The 21129-nt window shown below is 38.1% G+C and overlaps 1 protein-coding gene across 1 annotated transcript; it reads right to left on the reverse strand.

Moving 5' to 3' along the window:
- Window positions 1-775: 775 nt before the first annotated feature.
- Window positions 776-14072, reverse strand: CMBL (carboxymethylenebutenolidase homolog). The gene is made up of 6 exons (XM_044657882.1): window positions 13923-14072; window positions 12126-12385; window positions 9631-9738; window positions 3040-3182; window positions 1887-1978; window positions 776-985 (listed from the first exon to the last, which is right to left on the reverse strand). Exons 2-6 carry the CDS (start codon window positions 12338-12340, stop codon window positions 806-808), a joined length of 738 nt encoding a protein of 245 aa, XP_044513817.1. The 5' UTR covers window positions 12341-12385; window positions 13923-14072; the 3' UTR covers window positions 776-805.
- Window positions 14073-21129: the final 7057 nt, after the last annotated feature.

Consider the following 21129-nt stretch of genomic DNA (forward strand, 5'->3'; position numbering starts at 1 on the left):
CATTTATATAAAAATTTCCATTGTTCTTTTTGACACTAGGCCTAAAAAGACCGTATGTTAGTATTATCAGCTGCTGATTGAAAGTTTGGAGATGATTTAGAAACATCCATAACTACTAGCATTGCTCCTCCCATAAGATCAGTTGTGGCTACATGCAAAGGCAATAGTTGGAAGGGTCATGGTAAAGCTAGACTGAGGTGGATTGACTCCTGTGCAGAAGCTTCTTAAAAATCTTCCAATTTGTCATTTCATATTGTTACTCCATTTAAAGCTCCTCAAAATCATCAAGCTTCTTCTATAATTAGCTTTGGGTAATAATTTTCATATACTGCTTACATTGTTTTCTTCTTACTATGTAGTTAAACTCCAGTGCATTGGAGAAATAATGGATGGGAAAAGAATAGTTTCGCCTTAATATATTTTCTCTTGCTTTTCCTTCCACCTAAAGTACTTCCCTGCTATGTTTATATAGTTTTTCCTTCCCTTCAGGGCTCAGCTTAAATGCTTCTGCTTTTCCCCAATACCTCCAGCCAAAAGTGTTATTTCCTGACACTAAATTCCCATAGTAGTTCCTTACTATATTTTCACTTTCTACATTGCATTATAGTTACTTGTACTCTCATAGAGCTTATCTATAAAAGTTTATAAACTTTTTGGATGAATAAATAAAGCATATAGTAATTTTCAAAGGAAATTTAATTTCTAGGTAAAATTAATTTTAACAGCCTAATTCTAAAAATCAAAATCATAAAGAATTCAGTTTTAGAGAAAAGTTTAAATTTAAAAGACTGTATCTAACTACTGATTAAATATATTTGTTCAGCCAGTTGATTAGGTCCTTTCTTGCTTCTTCAATATATGGTTTGTCTTTAGGATTCCAATCTTCTCTTTGGCGATGCACAAACCCATGAGTTTGCCCAGGAAATATTTTAATTTGATAATCAACTTTGGCATGCTCATTCAACTTCTGTGTCAGCAAAGTCACCTGTTATGCAAAACATGTTTTTAATTTATTAATTTATAACATTTCTCCATGATTATAGGATTCATGTTCTATCCCTCCCCTCCTCCCACACCCTCCCATAGCCCACACACAATTCCACTGGGTTTTACATGTGTCATTGATCAAGACCAATTTCTATATTACTGATATTTGCATTAGAGTGTTCATTTTGAGTCAATATCCCTAATTATATCCCCATCCACCCATGTGATTAGGCAGTTGTTTTTCTGTTTCTACTTCCACAGTTCTCTGAATGTGAATAGTGGCAAAACATTTTTATAAAGATGTTATTTCAACAAATTTGTTTGTTGCTAGTTTCCAAATTGCCCATTGTTCAGAATTTGCCCTACAGTTAGAAAGGATTTCTCTTATAAGTTTACTTGAGACAATCGTGACTATTTAATAACTAGACAGGCCTACAATTGTTTAATAATCAATTGGGATAACAATGCAGTATATTGAATGGGCATATTGGAGCTTTTTGGAGCTTTTTCCCATATTTTGAAAGTGCACACAATTTAAGGCACAGGCTATGCTGTAAATCACCTAACTTCATACTTCATTCAGAAAGCTTATAAAACCTAAATTTGTATTCTCTTCAATATACAGAAATGTTAACACATTGAATGCTTTGTCTGCTGTCCCTGACTTCCAAGAAACACGAATTCTCTTCCCCTGTTTATTTTGTCACTGAGAGCAGGCATTTCCTGTAGGTACGCCTACATACAAATACACGGTTCCTTTGAGGAGGCCTGAAAGGATGAGATGTTTAAATTGTATCCAAAAAATTGAAGCTTAAGTCTAATGCTTCTCAGAGGACACATCGTGCAGTTGGGAAAGCTATAAATGGATGTAAACAACCTACTTTGAGGTGACCACTTACTTGCTCAAGAGGAATTACAGCATCATTCTCTGCAAAAATAAAGAGTGTAGGATTTTTCAAACTATAGACATCTTCAGCATCTCTGATAATACCTAGAAAATGTTGAAAAGAGCTTTAATACATTAGATGAAGTAAAATAGCATGTTTAGTTTACAACAAACCTGAAGAAGTATTCCTATGTATCAGTCTCAATGGTCAGATGGATAGAGCGGAGAGTAGAAGATAATACATCTATAGGCTACTTAATGTACATTAGAGATGATATAAATGTAATATCTAGGTCCTCAATGTACACAATATAACTTAGGAATAGTTTGCAGTCTTTTAAATATGGAATTAAATCTTATTCACCACCATATATACTAGCAGCCTTTGTGAATTAATGCCACTCCTAGGATACCTAAACAACTTATATGTGACTTGGGCACTAAGATGATCTAGTTCTTTTCTATGCTTAAGCAGCTGTTATTGTTAACTTATGTACCACATACAAATAGGTTTATTTCATGTCATTTTAAAAGTAGGAGGAACATTAGAAATCATCTTTATTTCTGAGTCTCTCATTTTGCAGATGAGCTCTGAAGCCAAGAGTCACATGTGGAGTTAGTAGCAAAGTCTCGACTAAAACCTAGGTTTTCTGTTTCCACAGCATTTTCTATTATAAGTATTAAATACCCTGTTTGCTCATAAATTTAACACATTCATCAAGTGGTTCTTCTCTGAAAGGCATTTGCTAGCAAGACTTCACTTTCAGTTGTCTTAAATCTACTTACTTCATATTGGACCTGATCTTTTCTAAGGTTCAACTCTAAAATTCTTTAATTTTGTGATTCCACATTTGCACCACTTGATTTTGTAATGTGTCTTAAGACTCAGCAAATTGGGGAAAAAATTTCTTAACCAAGTTCATCGCAATCACAGATTAAGGCAGTGATTCCCAAAGTGGGCGCTACCGCCCCCTGGTGGGTGCTGCAGCGATCCAGAGGAGTGATGATGGCCACAGGTGCATTTATCTTTCCTATTAATTGCTATTAAAATTTTAAAATTAATTTCCAGGGGGCTAAGTAATATTTTTTCTGGAATGGGGCAGTAGGCCAAAAAAGTTTGGGAACCCCTGATTTAAGGTATTATGTAAAAAATGAGAAAGGCTTACCATAGACTGAGACTCCTGCTTTTAATTCTGGATATTTCATCATCAAATCATGTACAACAATTCCACCCCAGCAGAATCCAACAATACCAATTCTCTGGGCATGACACTTCTCTTTCAGATACTTAAGAACAACACTGGCTTCTCTGTGAAATGTAAACAAAAGGTATTAAGATTGGCTTCACTGATACCTAAAAAGAAAATTAGGCCACCAATTTTACCAACAATAATAATACATTGCTTATTCTTATAATAATAATAATGATGATAATAATATAATACTTATATAGTAATAATACAATACTTATTATTCATTTTTATTTGACTGTTAAAAGGCATTTTAATATTGAACCAGCTTTTCCTAATGTTTGAGCCCTAGTGTTGAATTAACAATGACAAAATCAAATAGTGCAGCAAGATAGATGAAAACAGGAGAAACTCAAATAATTAAGAGACAGTAAATGTTTTCAGAGATTTAGTAACTAGCAAAGAACTAGAACTGGAAAACAATTAGTTCTGACATACACAGTTACATACAAATATGAGTATATACAGATAAGATACATTCAGGCCCAAATATTCAGACTAGGTCATATCCACGGTCTGTTCCTAATACCATTTTTAAAAACTTAATTTTTACTGGTAACTTTTGTTTTTTACCTCATTTCCAAATACAGTTCTCTCTTCCACATCACACCTTTCCCCATCAAGGTTTCAATATATCGTGGGTTGGCAAAAAAAAATTAAATACGGGATTTTGGACAATCTTGTGAAAGCCTCAAATGATGCACAAAGGCCAGCAGATGACACCGAAAAAGCACAGAGACTCAGAAATGCACAATTAACCCAAAATTTACAATAAGGTACTGTAAATAGTCCATAAAGAAAAAAAGAAAAATTCAGATTTCTTCTCTGGTAAAACTTTACACAGATTTTCCAGATCATGGGGGTGCTGTACCCCTCAACCCAACATGTGGAAGGGATAACTGTATGTTCCTCGCACATCCCATACCCAAAGAGCCATCCATTATATTAAAACATTAAAAAAAGGAAACTTGCTGTAGGTCTCCAGCCAATCCCTGAGATACTGGGGTTATACAATACTCAGGGGCAGCTAGGTATGTAGCACAGTGGATAGAGAGCCAGACCTGGAATTGAGAGGACCTCAGTTCAAATGTAGAATAAGATACTTTCTAGTTATGTGACCCTGGGCAAGTCACTTATCCCCAACTGCTTAGCTTACTGCTCTTGTATCTTTTTGTTTGTTTATTTTTAAACCCTTAACTTCTGTGTATTGGCTCCTTGGTGGAAGAGTGGTAAGGGTGGGCAATGGGTGTCAAGTGACTTGCCCAGGGTCACACAGCTAGGAAGTGGCTGAGGCCGGGTTTGAACCTAGGACCTCCTGTCTCTAGGCCTGGCTCTCAATCCACTGAGCTATCCAGCTGCCCCCTGCTCTTGTATCTTAAAACTTATACTAAGTCAGAAGGTAAGGGTTTTGTTGTTGTTTTTTTTTAATTAAAAAATAAAATAGCCCTCAATACTATCAAGAAAGTAACAATAATTCTTATCCAGACCTTCCCTCCAGAATTATAACAGATCCCAGGCTTAACGTCAAGTCTAAAGTCAGAAAGTAGATCAGAAGACCTGGCAAAAAAAAAAAAAAAAAAAGAAGCCCGCCATAATGATATTATAGAGCTAGGACAGTCAAGCACAAACTCAGAAAGAGATAACTCCATGCCTCAGAGAAAAACAANTGCTTTTAATTCTGGATATTTCATCATCAAATCATGTACAACAATTCCACCCCAGCAGAATCCAACAATACCAATTCTCTGGGCATGACACTTCTCTTTCAGATACTTAAGAACAACACTGGCTTCTCTGTGAAATGTAAACAAAAGGTATTAAGATTGGCTTCATTGATACCTAAAAAGAAAATTAGGCCACCAATTTTACCAACAATAATAATACATTGCTTATTCTTATAATAATAATGATGATGATAATAATATAATACTTATATAATAATAATAATACAATACTTATTATTCATTTTTATTTGACTGTTAAAAGGCATTTTAATATTGAACCAGCTTTTCCTAATGTTTGAGCCCTAGTGTTGAATTAACAATGACAAAATCAAATAGTGCAGCAAGATAGATGAAAACAGGAGAAACTCAAATAATTAAGAGACAGTAAATGTTTTCAGAGATTTAGTAACTAGCAAAGAACTAGAACTGGAAAACAATTAGTTCTGACATACACAGTTACATACAAATATGAGTATATACAGATAAGATACATTCAGGCCCAAATATTCAGACTAGGTCATATCCACGGTCTGTTCCTAATACCATTTTTAAAAACTTAATTTTTACTGGTAACTTTTGTTTTTTACCTCATTTCCAAATACAGTTCTCTCTTCCACATCACACCTTTCCCCATCAAGGTTTCAATATATCGTGGGTTGCCATAAAAAATTTAAATACGGGGTTTTGGACAATCTTGTGGAAGCCTCAAATGATGCACAAAGGCCAGCAGATGACACCGAAAAAGCACAGAGACTCAGAAATGCACAATTAACCCAAAATTTACAATAAGGTACTGTAAATAGTCCATAAAGAAAAAAAGAAAAATTCAGATTTCTCTGGTAAAACTTTACACAGATTTTCCAGATCATGGGGGTGCTGTACCCCTCAACCCAACATGTGGAAGGGATAACTGTATGTTCCTCGCACATCCCATACCCAAAGAGCCATCCATTATATTAAAACATTAAAAAAAGGAAACTTGCTGTAGGTCTCCAGCCAATCCCTGAGATACTGGGGTTATACAATACTCAGGGGCAGCTAGGTATGTAGCACAATGGATAGAGAGCCAGACCTGGAATTGAGAGGACCTCAGTTCAAATGTAGAATAAGATACTTTCTAGTTATGTGACCCTGGGCAAGTCACTTATCCCCAACTGCTTAGCTCTTACTGCTCTTGTATCTTTTTGTTTGTTTATTTTTAGACCCTTAACTTCTGTGTATTGGCTCCTTGGTGGAAGAGTGGTAAGGGTGGGCAATGGGTGTCAAGTGACTTGCCCAGGGTCACACAGCTGGTAAGTGTCTGAGGCCGGGTTTGAACCTAGGACCTCCTGTCTCTAGGCCTGACTCTCAATCCACTGAGCTACCCAGCTGCCCCCTGCTCTTGTATCTTAAAACTTATACTAAGTCAGAAGGTAAGGGTTTTGTTGTTGTTTTTTTTTAATTAAAAAATAAAATAGCCCTCAATACTATCAAGAAAGTAACAATAATTCTTATCCAGACCTTCCTTCCAGAATTATAACAGATCCCAGGCTTAACGTCAAGTCTAAAGTCAGAAAGTAGATCAGAAGACCTGGCAAAAAAAAAAAAAAAAAAAAAAAAAAAAAAGAAGCCCGCCATAATGATATTATAGAGCTAGGACAGTCAAGCACAAACTCAGAAAGAGATAACTCCATGCCTCAGAGAAAAACAACTTGGCCATAAGAGATGAAATAAATGTTTTTAAAGTTTTACAATTCTATACACCTTACTTTTTTTATTTTTTTAAACCCTTACCTTTCATCTTGGAGTCAATTCTGTATATTGGCTCCAAGGCAGAAGAGTGGTAAGGGTAGGCAATGGGGGTCAAGTGACTTGCCCAGGGTCACACAGCTAGGAAGTGTCTGAGTCCAGATTTGAACCTAGGACCTCTCGTCTCCAGGCCTGGCTCCCAATCAACTGAACCATCCAGATGCCCCCTATACCCCTTACTTTTTGTGCATCCTTATTTTTTGTTGTTGTTTTTGGTGGGTTTTTTTTTGCTTAGGATTAATTCCTCCATTAATATACCCTCCATCTAATTTCCCTTCCTCCTTTCTCTCTTTTCCTTTTATTTCCCTGTCGAATGAAATATATATTTCTGTCCCCAGTTCTGTGTGTGTTCATACCTTGACTATATGAGATAACTTTCCCTAACTCTTTTGGTGGTGTTGGCTTCTGAACTTTCTCCTTTCTCCATATTTCACCCAGGGCCTCCCTACTTAAGAGAGGTGTTCAGGTCTGAAACTGGGTAGTAGGTTATAAAACTGCCAGCTGGCATTTGTCCTCAGGGCAGTGACCCAGTAGGCATCTGGGGTGTTCTGGTATGAGTCTGAGATCTCCATTTGCACTCCTGCCTCAGCTCCACCTGGGCTCTGGAGAGGTAGCTAGTGAGGTAACATGAAGTTTCCAGTGGAATAACCAGTGGAAGAAATGTTTCTATATCACATTATATCTATGTTGCAATACAGTTGTATTGGTCAATCTGGCCATGCTCCTAGGCTTTATCACAGTCTCCAGAGATATATCATCTTTTAACATCACATCAGCCCTGAAACTGGCCTCTCATCAGTACCCCCTTCCCTCAGGTCCCCTTCCTTCCTCTCTCCCTCTGGGGAGAGAAGGTAAAGTATGGACATTAGAGAATTCCTTCCAGAGTTTCCATACCTTTAAAGGGGGTTTGAAAGGCAGCCATCTCATCATTTCTCATCCAGTGGCACTCCTCTGGTCTTTATCATGCCTCAGGCCAGGTACCCTCCTTTCTTTTCCCTACCTCTTCTTCCCCCTCTTTCTAATTCCCCATTTTCAGCTTCTTTTATGTGTTATCTTCCCCCATTAGATTGTAAGCTTCCTAAGGACAAGGACTGTTTTGCTTTTCTTTATACTCCTGAAGCACAGGGCTGGCACACAATAAGGTCTTTAATAAATGTTTATTGTCTAATTGACTAACCAAAAGCAAGTCGAAGAGAGTAGGTAGGGGACACCTGAATGGCTCAGTGGATTAAGGGCCAGGCCCAGAAATGGGAGATCCTGGGTTCAAATCTGGCTTCAGACACTTCCTAGCTATGTGACCCTAGGCAAATCACTTAACCCCCATTGCTTAACCCTTACCACTCTTCTGCCTTGGAACCAATACCCAGTATTGATTCTAAGACGAAAAGTAAGGGTTTAAAAAAAAAAAAAGACCGGTGGTCAATTGAGCCTATTTTAAAGCATACCAAAAGTACTCCTTCATAGTCTATTGCCTTGCCTTTCATCTATCCTAAGAAATTAATTTAAGGTTTATCTGACCTAAGTGAGCTGTTGAATAGCTGTGATACCTTCAAAGGCAAAAATGGGCAATATAACCTGAGGATAGAAATACTCAATAATGGAATCAATTAACACAATGCATCCAAGAAGTGTGACTATGAAGAGAAACTCAAAGATGCACCATGTGGATTTGTGGCAGAGCCCAGGAACAAGAGGAGTCCTGAGCGCCCTTCCTCCTATTTAATAAACTCTCCTAATAAGTAAGTTTTTTTCTCTGCATGTAAAACACACAGAAGCTGGATTTTATCAGTCTGAGTATTCCATTGATGAAGATCTCAAACCATTTCATGACTGGCTAAAAAAATTGCCATTGTTCGAAGCCTGCCTTCTGGTGCTTCTGGTCTTTTCTGATAGTTAGCAGGCAGTCTAAACTTACGTTTGAAGCCTCTTTAGAATGTTATTTCCTATCAGAAATTGTTCTGTTGCTTCTTTAAGAACCCAAAGCCATCTTTCTACTATGATGTGTCTTGGAGCATCATCTCTTCCTTATATATGCATCTCCCCTCTTCCCTTTTAAGCAATCCCATCTTGAAACAGAATTAAGAGAGGCTTCTAATTCAGGTGAGTTGTAAGAAATAAAATCTGATTTAGAGCCTTTTGTCTTTGTTTCCTCAGGAGGTGGAAGTGGGTGGCACTAAGAAATGGTCTCTCCCAGACCAAGGCTCAATGTAGTGTTGGAGTTCACCATTAATGCTCACTGCTCATTTTCTCCTTCATGTGGAATTAGAATTTTGAACCCCAGCACTCTCTCTCCCAGCATCCCACTTTTGTTCTCATGTTACATGTTAGTGTAGGGAGGAAAAAAATTTTGTGTAGCTCTGCCCTCTCTTGCTCTCTTTTCCCCTGTTAATGGCCCGGAAAGCTGGCTTTACTCAGGCTTTTACTTTTGTCTTTTTCAAGTTATTATTAATAAATCTTATAAAATATAATGCTTGGAGTTATTGGATATTAATTTTAATCTTACATTCACCACTTAATTAATCAATATGTCAGTCTCTCCACATCCTATCATTCATCATTTTTTAACTCAGTAGAGCTATCCCAGGATTCAATGCCTTTTTTCACTCTTTTGAAACTTCTTCCCTCAACCCTCTCTGCACTTCCTTGGTCATGTCAGAATAGTCTCTCAACAAAAAGTGCTAGATGTCAGATTATACTTCTGCTCTCATACCTCCAGGCTAGTCTGTCAACCTCCAGCTTTCACAACAGCCCTAATACTACTTCCTTATGCTATTAAGTAGTGCCAGAAAGTTGTGGGCAGCAGCCCAGCTGCTTCTCCTCTCTGGCTCAAGTGCTCTGTGTCTGTTGCATGTGCTATGACTGGGTTCATTCAAGTCAACTTAACTCAGTTCAAAAACACTTACATATCTACTGTGTGCCAGGCACTGGAGTTACAAAACTGAAAATGTCCGCCTACTAAAACAACACTACTGAGGGAAGTAAAATCATCACGTACTTATCAACATTTCTGGCATTTCTTGTTTTCAGCCAGTCCTGGAAGGTAGACCAGTCATCAGATGCGTGCCAAGGTTCTTTCCCTACAAAGAAGTCTGGGCAGATTGCTCTATGAAATAAAAAAAGTTAATTCACCTTCAGTGTTGCAGCCTGTTATACATTGTACTCAGAATTCTTAGTATGTTGTAGTTTTTACAAGATAAGAGGTGTAACCGATGCACTATATCCCACCCCATGCCCCTTCCCAGACATAGTTGCTGGTATAAAGAAAAGAAAACTAAGAGAGTATGTGGTTAAACTCTTTTCCTAGCCAAAAAAAAAAGAGAGAGAGAGAGAGAGAAAAGAAGAAAGGAAAAAAATACAAATATGTAGCCTATAGCAGACAATAATATATAAATCTATCCCAAAATTATTTTTAATACTATATAAAATACAGCTAAATAACATATAAGGCAGTGTGGCAAAGTGGATAGAGAGTTGGCCTTGGAACCAAGAAATCCTCCATTCAAGCCCTTCCATGGATAATGTATTAATTTTGTGATCCTGGACCAATCTCAGTGCCTCAGGCAACTCTCTAAGACTATTCAGTGGCAGAGAAGGTGATGGAACTGCATTGTAGTACCATCCCCTTTACTAAAGAAATCACAAAGCAAATCTGGGAAGAAAAAAACAAAAAACAAAGTGGAGAGGGTCTACTTGGTCCCTTTTAAGAACTGTCTACCCCAGCAAATCTGGGTAGCTTCTGGTCCTATACACTGGCTCCACATGCTTATTTAAAAGGAACACTCTGGGGTGGACATGTTTGATTAATTGTAAGAATATTAAGTTTTCTTCACTGAATATATGCTATGTAATGTTTGCTCACTGTGTGCATTTTCCTGCTCAATGGATATTTGCCAAAGTAGATTAGTAAAAGGCTAATGCCCTCAAACCAGTCATTTTTCTCTTGAGTCCTCTGCTCAATGTCAGAGGACAAGAAAACAAATCTTTAGCTCAAGGACCACTTTTTCTTCTCTTTTAAATGGCAAATAGGAAAGGAAAAGAAGCAATTCTACTCCACACAATGGCCAAATTAATATCTACTTTTTTTTTCAAGATATAATTTTTTAAAGTTTTAACATGGCAGTCAGGAGACCTAGGTTTTGCCCCCTATTAAATGTAGTTTTTAAAAATTCTCCCCCCAAAAAAAGATATAATTTCTTTAGCTTAAAGCCTACAACCAAATGCTATAGAAAAAAAAATCCTATCTTCAAAAAGCATCAAAAGAAATAGAGAAGACAGGAAGAGGGGCAGGTTTGAAGAAAAGATTATTAGTTCCTTTAGGCACATATCGAATTTGAGGTGTTGGTGGGACATGCAAGTACTGCTCTCTGGTAGATGGTTGGACATGAAAAATAAGAGCTCAATGGAGAGTTGGAATTGGGCATTCAGTTATGGGAATCACCTGCATTGATGTGGATTTTTTCTTTTTTAAAAGTTATGGGAGTACATGATACACCCAAAGGAGAGAATATAAACAAAGAGTAGGAATGAGCACCAAGCACTGAGTACACCTAGCTTTATGGAGTTCAGAGAAAGCAAAGAGGGAGAGTGACCAGATAAGAAGGAATAAACAAAGCAGAAGAATACTACAGAAGCTAAGAAACCTAGAAAAGTGGGAGGAAGGAGAGAGAATCACAGAGGTTGGTGTGCACTGTCATCTCCAGCAGAATAGTCAAGAATGGGGACAGCTGGGTATCTCAGTGGCTTGAGAGCCACACCTAGAGATAGGAAGACATAAGTTCAAATCTGGCCTCAGACACTTCCTAGATGTGTGGCCCTGGGCAAGTCACTTAACACACATTGCCTAGCCCTTATTGCTCTTCTGCCTTGGAACCAATACATAGTATTGATTCTAAGGTGGAAAGTAAGGATTTGAAAAAAAAAAAAGAATAGTTAAGAAGGCTGAAGATGAAATAAAAGTCACTGAAAGCAATGATTAAGAGGTAATTTAGGGGGGAAAGATTCAGGAGAATTGTGGGGACAGTCCATAGTGCAAAGAGTTGAAGAATGAATGAATACGAAGGAAACTGAACATTTCTTTCAGCTCAGAGAACCTCTGAAGAGCTGGGATGGTTCAGTGGTCATGTATCAGCCCCACTTGGTTGGTTCAAGAAATACGGAACCAAAGTAGACACCTATGTTTATTACTATAGCCTTCAAGATGACTCAAGAATTATACCTGCTTTTTATGGGACAAAGGACAACCAGACTTAAACCAGGATTCCAGGGTTTCTCCTATCATGCCAAAAAGCCCATGGATTGAGAGTTAGGGATTGGTGACAATCTAGATTCAATTTGGAGGCAAGGTATTTGCTTTATTTTCCTGAAATGTGATATGGAATTCAATGTATGAATAATATCTTTCTAGAAGTTTTTAGCATTTTTTTTAAAAACTGTACTAGGAAAACTTGGGCAAAAGATCAAGAAAAGCAGCACTTTGTATTTTATACTTACATGTATCCATTGGCTGCAATCATATCGACCATATATCTGGTGTTGGGCATTTGCCAGCCAAAAATATCTTGAACAACAATCACAGCTTTGTCTGTGGTCGATGGTGGTTGGCTAAGGTAAGCCTTGATGTGCTCGATTTGCACTTCACATCCCAGGCCCCCATATTCCATCTTATGCCCTATGTCACACGGGCAAGGCTGAGCCTCATTAGCCATTAGGAAGGTTTATGTCAGGCTACAGAAGTGGAGACTTGAGTGAAACTATAATAAACATAACACCATGGCTGCTGAATATTAAGTAAGAATTCATTTTCACATATAATGAGCACATAGTAAATAGTGAATAAAAGTTGATTATGAAAATTATACTCTATTTCTCGTTGCTCAATTTTTCTAAACTGTTAGATTAGAACAAGTAGGTTAGCAACCTCTTAACAAGGATCCAGAGGCAGCTACGCGGAATGGTGGAGAGAGCATCAGGCCTGGGAAGACCTGGGTTCAAATTTGACTTCAGATACTTCTTAGCTGTGTGACCCTGGGTAAGTCACTTAACCTCCATTGCCTAGCCCTAACTGCTCTTCTGCCTTGGAACCAATACATACATATATGTATTGGTAGTTCACAATCCAGAGTGGAAAAAAAAAATATATATATATATACTACTCCTTCATGCAAAAGTAGTCTCCTCCTCTCTTCACATCTGTAATACACTAGCTATGGCAGACAGGGATAAATGTGGGAAGTAGATCTTGATATACTCCTCCTCCTGATGTATCTATCCCTATGAAAAAATACCTAAATATAATCGTACTCTATACCGTCCCTGCTCATGTTTGTAAGATAAATTCATACACTTAACTTTTCCATTTTCTTTAAAGCAACAATGTTTTAATTATATACTATCAGCTCAATGAGAATTTTTTAAAAGCTTTCTCTTTTCTCCCTAGACTATTTAGCTATGCTTTTGACGTAACAATCCACAACAAACAGAAAGTTAGATTGAAGAGGCCATGCTATATTTATTTGTAAACTTGTTCTCCATGCTACCTAATTTCATAACTTTATTTTTTACTTTATAACTTTAGGTCATCACGGTACTTAAAATGTCACTTTGGACAATAAATTACATTTATGCCTCTTAATAGAACACTATTATTAAATTGGTTACATGATCTAGTGCCTGCTACAGCGCTCTGCACAACTACATAGAGTAGATACTTCATAAACACTTGTTATATTGTTATATATTGTCATACTGCTGTATCGTATTGTATGATTTCCATTTGCCTTTAACACAGTGATAACCACTGAGCTTTAACTTGAAAACAAAATGGGCAAGCATGCAGATATATAATTATGGTCTACTTATCTATTATAATTAGACAATTTTTCAAAAAGAAATATTCAGAAATATCCTAATCTTCAATTGCCTCATCCCACACAGTCCTAAATTCCAAAGATACAACCTTAGTTTTTTTGTTTTGGGGGGGAGAGAGGGGTGTTGCCATTTTGTTAAGAATTGTGGTCTTTATTTATGACATCCCAGTCATTTCCCCATATGCATCCATTCCCAACTCACCCCCAAAGAGTTTTCTGTTCTAACCAAGAAAACAATTTAGTAAAAGGAATCGCATCTATAGCCTTTAGCATCCGTGGTCCCACTCTCCACCAGTAGGAGGCCAGGATAGTTCTAGGATTCTTTTAAATAAAGCTTTGAAATGTGTGTAACATATCCAGGAAAGACAGCAAAGCTGTGCTGGCCAGTTGCTATGCTCCCCGTGTGTCCACAGAGCCATACCTTGATTTCTTCGGCTAGATTCGAGAGAATCGATCAGAAATCCCCTGCTTTTACCCTCTTCCTTTAACAACTGCAGAATCACTTTAATGACACAGCAGCAGACTCAGAAGGTGAACGAGGAAACAAGGAGCCCTTTGGCAGTACCTTCCTTACTGCAGGGTGGACTGTGGCTGGGAGGGGAAGGACTTGCTGATTACATAAAAAAGGATAAGGGTCAGGGACAAATGGAAGCAAGAGGGAGGGATCTGGGCTGGCTGAACTGGAAGTGGATGGGAGAAAAGAAATGGAGGCTCCATTCAGTGGCCCAGCACACTGATTTGTAGTTAGCTGACTTAGCAAATATGTAAGATGTTGCAATCACATGAATATGTGAGGGAGACAGGAAGAGAGAGAGACAGTAAAGAGGAGTGCTTGTCTCAAATAGAAATTAATATAATTTGAAAATAATAAAAAAAAAATAGTGTCTTGTCTCTGATGTAAATGTTATCCTTTCACAATTAAGCTCTGTCCCCATCTGGAGTTTAGGAATCAGATAATGCAATGTTTATATAACAGATGTGGAAACTAAGGCCCAAGAAGCACTCTTCGCCTAAGGCCACAGAGCTAGTTAGTGGCAGAACCCAGGTCTCCTAACAACCATGCCTTTGCCCTAACTCTAGGCAGTTTATTAAACAAAATAAAATGTTTGTTTAGTCTCTAGTTAGAATTCATGTATTTAAAATTAATAGAAAGCTAAGGAAGTTTTTACTCTTATTTAGAAGCAAACCAAAAGCACCTGATAGTATTCTGGTTATGTGGTCCTAGAGATTACTGTTCACTTTTCTGTTCAACCTTCTCTTCCCACTCCATACTTTTTCTTCATAGTTTTCCTTCTTCCTTTGTTGGACTTAAGAAGGCACATCAGAACTCGGAGATTTTAAAGCAAACATTTCTAGTTTTTTTAAATATAATTTTTTAAGATATTTTTTCCATGGTTATATGATTCATGTTCTCTCCCTCTTCTCTTCCCTCCCCCCTCCCAGAGCTGACAAGCAATTCCACTGGGTTATTATATATATATTATCACTCAAAACCTATTTCCACATTATTCCTTTTTGTAACAGAGTAATCTTTTAAAATCAAGTCCCCAAATCATATACCCATATAAATGAGTGATAACATTTAATTGAAATACTTTATTCAAGAACTATTTAAACAAAAATAATAGCACTTACCTCCCAGGGTCACTATGAGGATCAAATGAAATAATATTTATCTGTAAAGCACTTAGCTCAGTGCCTAGCACATAATAGAAATGTTAATTTTTCTTATTCTTATTTTTTTTTCTTTCAGCTTTTGCGGGGTTGTCTTTGAACCTTTTATTCTTTCCAGCTCACCTCTAATTGTTTCTGCTTCTTCTCCTCTGCTCTCAGACCCTTGAAATGTCTCCTCTATCAAATGCTGAAATATCCTGGGTACTGAACTATTCTATTTTATAGACAATCCATAGGCCATAACCAAGTTTCCTTAGCTAATCTAAAAGTTCTTGTCATCGACACCTCTCCAATGTCTCCAAGGTCTTTACATACCTAATCTAAAATCTGATTGATTAAGACTTATTCTCCGTTCGTAAATGATTAGGGTGTGGTGTTGTGGAATTAGTCAAACCAAAGCAATAAACATTAAAACCTATTATGTGCTGGGGATACAAATACAAAAAAAAAAAAGGTAGTCTGCCCTTAAATAATTTATAATCTAATGGGGAAAGAAAAAAAAAGAAAGAAAGCTGAAAATCAGTGGGGCTGAAGGTAAAGGAAAAACAAGCAGCAAAATTCCAATGAAATGCCACAGACATCACAGGTATCTCCTCATTTCTCATCTGGCTGCACTACTTTGGGTCTTCTCTGACTGACTCCTCCCCCATTCCCTATTACTGAGCTATTACTGAGCTAACCCTACAGCCTGTAAGATCTTACCAGATTCTACTATCACCTACTTTTAAGTGGGAATGGAGAATCTTTATACTCTTTTCTCATCTTTACACTCTCTCTCCAGTTTTAATTCTTGCCCTAGAGAAGTGATGGCGAACCTATGGCACGGGTGCCAAAGATGGCATGCAGAGCACTCTCTGTGGGCACTTGGCTGCCCCACCCCCACCCCCAGAGTCCGTTACTAGAAAGGCAAAGGGACTCAGGCCAAGCTGCTCCCCTCCTCCTATACAGTGTGCCTGACAGTATTTTCACACACACACACACACACACACACACACACACACACACACACACACACACACTGCCCCTGTGCCCAGCAGCCCAATAGGAATACACAGGAGGTAAGGTAGAAGCTCATAGCGGACAGAGCTGAAGGGGAACAGAGTGCTCAGGCCACTCCCCTCCCCCTTTTCACCTGGACTGAGGACATTTCTCACATGTCCTGCCCAGCAGCCCAATAGGAGAGCTTCCTCCCTCTCCCATGGGGGGGAGGGGCATGCCTTGCACTCAGTGTGGGGGAGGGGCACAATACATGATCTCTTGGAGGGGCAGGCATGGCACTCAGTCTGGGGGGAGCACTCCATCTCTCAAAGGTTCACCATCACTGCCCTAGAGTATTTTATAATATACATCATCTTTGAGAAATAATTGCTCTGGGTAAGGATGGGGTAGGTGAAGGTATTTCAGCTTCAGCTTCCTCTTTCACTGTAACAGGAGGGCCATATTGAAAACTTCAGCAGTTCAGAAGACTTCTCATCCCACCATCTTTGGCCTAGTCCCATCCCTGGGATAGTTGGCATCCCTGTCTGCAGCTGGGACCAACGACAAACTGAACAGATATTCATGGTTTCCAGTTAAGAAGCTACATAGTGCATAAGGAGGAATTTCTTAAGCATCCCATGAAGGGCAGAGAAGGACTTTCAGCAACAAGTTTTGCCACATTGTGCTCTTTAAATTTAAGGCACACTTTTCTCTTGACCTTGTAGGTACTGGTAGAAGAATTTATCACAGACTTTTGGACAGATGTTTTATAATAATGGTCTTACTATACCACTGCAGTAATATCTTTCTAAAAGCTGATTAAGTCTGGATGATTAATTGATAAATCAATAATTTTGGGAGTACTCATATTCTGTCTGTCTGTCTGTCTCTCTCTCTCTCTCTCACACACACACACACACCCCTCTCAAAAATAGCCCTAGAATCGTAAGAGTATGCTCTGGAGACTCAACTCATCAGTAGGAATGGGAATTGGGATAATAGCCTCAGAGCATGTGTTATATTTTAATTTATTTTTTATAATTACATAGAGAAGTATAACCAAGGTATAACTGTCACAACAAATATACCAAAAGAGCCTTAAAAGGACCTTAGTTAGAAAACATTTAACTTACTTGCCAGAGAAGGATACTTGCCAAAAACTAAGTCATATGAGAATAAAAACATTAAAAGCAAGTTGTATTAATCAGTCAAAATTGTCCTGTGTCACTGTATTGCTGCTGGTACAGAAGCCCATTACATTCTATTTTACCACAGTATATCAGTCTCTGTGTAAAATGTTCTTCTGGCTCTGCTCCTTTCACTCTGCATCAGTTCCTGGAGGTCTTTCCAGTTCACCTGGAACTCCTCCAGTTTATTATTCCTTTGAGCACAATAGTATTCCATCACCCGCGTATACCACAATTTGTTTAGCCATTCCCCAATTGAAGGGCATACTCTCCTTTTCCAGTTTTTTGCCACCACAAAAAGCACAGCTATAAATATTTTCATACAAGTCTGTTTATTTATGATCTCTTTGGGGTACAAACCCAACAATGGTATGGCTGGATCAAAGGGCAGGCATTTTTTTATAGCCCTTTGAGCATAGTGCCAAATTGCCAGCCAGAATGGTTGGATCAGTTCACAACTCCACCAGCACACGTTTGTTTTTTGTTTTTTTAATAACCAATAAGATCACTTCAGAATTAAATTATTTTTGTTTTTGCATAAAGGACTTGAATTTTAATTTCTGATTTTGTTAGATATTTCTAGGTATTACAAATTGGGTATGCAAACAGTTTCAGCTATCAACTTAAGTGATGAGAAGTTCAATGAAGACTAAGCCTGCTTATGTCATTGAGAAGGAGTTAAGGATGTTCACAGAAGACTAGTACCTCTTGTGTAAGGGCTTGCCAATTCCTCTTCAGGGCTACTCATCCTCCTTTGGTGTCCACTTGCCACTCAGCTCTCATCTGTGGCTCCAAGAAGCTGTAGCATGTTCAGCAGTCACACTCGAGCAGGTAGGCTAAACCAGGTTCAAGGAAATCAAAGGGTTTCATACCCATCTGTAGGTTAGGAGGGTATCTACCGCAGGCAGGTGAGAATGTTCCCCCAGTGGAAGGGGCAGATGAGAACAATTTATTCCAATAGCCATGAAGGTGGAAGAGGCAGGTCACCTGCTTGTGGACTACTTAGAGCTTGGTTAGATAGTAAAGAAGCCAAGATCATCTACTGCATCCTGAGTCATCAACAATGGTCTCAACTTGTTGTCTTGCCACCAGACTTTGATGACTCTGGAAAAGAAAGTGAGGGAAATGACTGTGTGCAACTCTGCCTCACTTAAATCCAGTTTATGCAAAAGTCAAAAGACATCCTCAGTGATATCATTTTGGTCTTCTCCAAGAAAGAAAGACAACAACCAACCATCATTAAGACCTGAAGAATCTCAGAATTTGAAAGGACCTTAAAGATCATCTACTCTAGTTACCTCATTTTAGTTATGAGGAATATAATTTGCAAAGGGTTAATTTATCTAAAGTCTCATTGCTTGTTAGTGACATAACTGGGTTTCGGACCCAGTGTTTTCTTTCCTATACCATGCCACTTCGATTCAATTCCAATTTCTGAAAACAAAGGCTCAGCAGTCCCTTTCTTTAAAGTCTTACAGCTATGACATCCTTAGTTAAAAGGAAAAATTTCATACTTATTGAAACTAGTTATTACTGTTCTCAAGCTGGATGACATTTCAGGTAAATCTGGTTGTGATTCATTTTTCTTTAAAGAGATGAAAGGTTCTGAAGCACTCCCTGTCTTTTCTATAATCTCTTTCTTTTTTACTACATTATTGCTAGTCTTATTTAGCTCCACCCAGACAGGCCAAACTCTAAAATTTGACCTGAAATGCACCTTATTCTTCAATGGTAAGGTGTCAAATTTAGAAAACTCTAAATATATATCAACTGTTAAAGAGCCAAAACACTTATCCCAAACCCACCTTTTTTTTTTTTTAAATCCTGACTTCCTTCTTAGAATCAATATTTTTATTGGTTCCCAGACAGAAGAGTGGTAAGGGCTAGACAATGGGGGTTAAGTGACTTGCCCAGAGTCATATAGCTAGGAAGTGTCTGAAGCCTGATTTTAACCCAGGACTTCCGGTCTTTAGGCCTGGCTCTCAATCCTCTGAGCCATCCACTGACCTCCAATCCCATCTCTTTATATACATGCTCATATCAGTGTAGGAAATCCTGTGCCAAAATGAACCAACTTGGAAAATGTATTTCAAGATTTCACATCAATTCAATCAAATCTAAATCTTACATTTACAGTAATCTAAGCCTTTTTCACTAGTAAGTATATATTACTCAGCAACTAGTTAGTAAATGAAAGCAAATTAAAGCCATACTATCCATCCTATTGAGAACCTCTGACTAAAGATTGCAAAGCTCTGACTCTCATCCCTGTAGAATTTTAGAAATTATCCTGACTGTTGTATTAAAAGACAGCCTACAACAGTACCCTCAGCTTACTATTTGAAGCCTCCTTACAAATCTCTGCTTGTAGATAGTCAGGAAGTCAGCTTCCTCATTCAGTAAATTTCCACTGCCCACTGAAATCGTTTGGGGGAAGTTCCTAAACCTGTTTCTGTCTGGCTTCATTTCTGGTAAGAGATTCTTTCTCAGAGTTTGTTCAGAGGACAGGTCCAATAGCATACCTTTCTGGCTTTGCCTTAAGGCTAAAACCGTTTTTTTTTTTTTTTTTAAGCAGAACTAGAAGATTACTCAATTTGTCAGTTGAGCTGAAGTTTACCTTTGGTCTTCTGGAACACTTTTTCTGGCAGTCGGTACACAAGCATTATCAAGCACCCACTACATGACGCTAGGCACTGTGCTAAGCCCTGAGGATAGGAGGATACAAAGAAAGACTTTTGTTACCCATAAGGAGTTCATATTCCTATGGGGGCAACAGCAAACAAAAAAAATGTACATATAAGATACATACAGTGTAAATGGGAGCTAATCTCAGAGGGAAGGCCCTGGCTGGGGGGCTGAGAGGGTGAGGAGTAAGGGAGGGAAGTGTGAATATCCAACTGGAAAGGCATCTTGCAGAAGGTAGGATTCAGTAGAGTCTTTTTTTTTTTATAAGGGGAATATTTTTACTTTTAATATTTTATCCGATATGCTAGTATAGTGCCATTATAGAAATTATATTTATGGGGGCAGCTGGGTAGCTCAGTGGATTGAGAGCCAGGCCTAAAGACGGGAGGTCCTAGGTTCAAATATGACCTCAGACACTTCCCAGCTGTGTGACCCTGGGCAAGTCACTTGACCCCCCATTGCCCACCCTTACCACTCTTCTGCCTTGGAGCCAATACACAGTATTGACTCCAAGACAGAAGGTAAGGGTTTAAAAAAATATATTAAAAAAAAAAGAAATTATATTTATTTTTTGCTTAGTTGAATTAGAAAATGGGACAACGCCAAAATAAGGAACAATGGGAGGAAGTTGCAAGGAGGCCAATATAGTCTGGATGTAAGGAAAAACCTTCCTAACATTTAGAGTTCTCCAAGAGTAAAATGGTCATGCATATCCAACATCTTTTGAGAACTTCAAACAGAAACCATGACAACTTGATGGGTATATTATAATGGAACAATCTTTATAGCCACTAGATTGTGACTTCTTTGAGGGTAGGCACTCTCTTTTGCCCTTTTAAAATTTTGCATCTATAATATGTAGCATAGTGCTGGACACATAGTAGGTACTTTAAAATGTTTATCGGCGGATATCTGACAGAATTTATTTTGGCGGTTTAAAGAGATGGCCAGCGAGGTCACTTCTGTCAAATTTGTAATTTGAAGATTTTTAAAAATTAGTTTATTTAGAATATTTTTATTATTTTACTTAGGATATTTTTCCATGGTTACATGATTCATGTTCTTTCCCTCTCCACTCCCTTGAGCCAAGTTTTTTTATTTTTT

Source organism: Gracilinanus agilis, chromosome 1 (assembly GCF_016433145.1).
Source record: "Gracilinanus agilis isolate LMUSP501 chromosome 1, AgileGrace, whole genome shotgun sequence".
In the NCBI taxonomy this organism is placed as follows: domain Eukaryota; kingdom Metazoa; phylum Chordata; class Mammalia; order Didelphimorphia; family Didelphidae; genus Gracilinanus; species Gracilinanus agilis.

Excerpts from the sequence above, each read along its gene's own strand:
- CMBL (XM_044657882.1), bottom strand. The coding sequence starts at position 12,340 with ATGGCTAATGAGGCTCAGCCTTGCCCGTGTGACATAGGGCATAAGATG. Across the intron at positions 3,183-9,630 it reads AATGCCAGAAATGTTGATAA|AGAAGCCAGTGTTGTTCTTA; the intron begins GTACGTGATGAT and ends TACATTTCACAG. Across the intron at positions 986-1,886 it reads CTGTAATTCCTCTTGAGCAA|GTGACTTTGCTGACACAGAA; the intron begins GTAAGTGGTCAC and ends TTTGCATAACAG.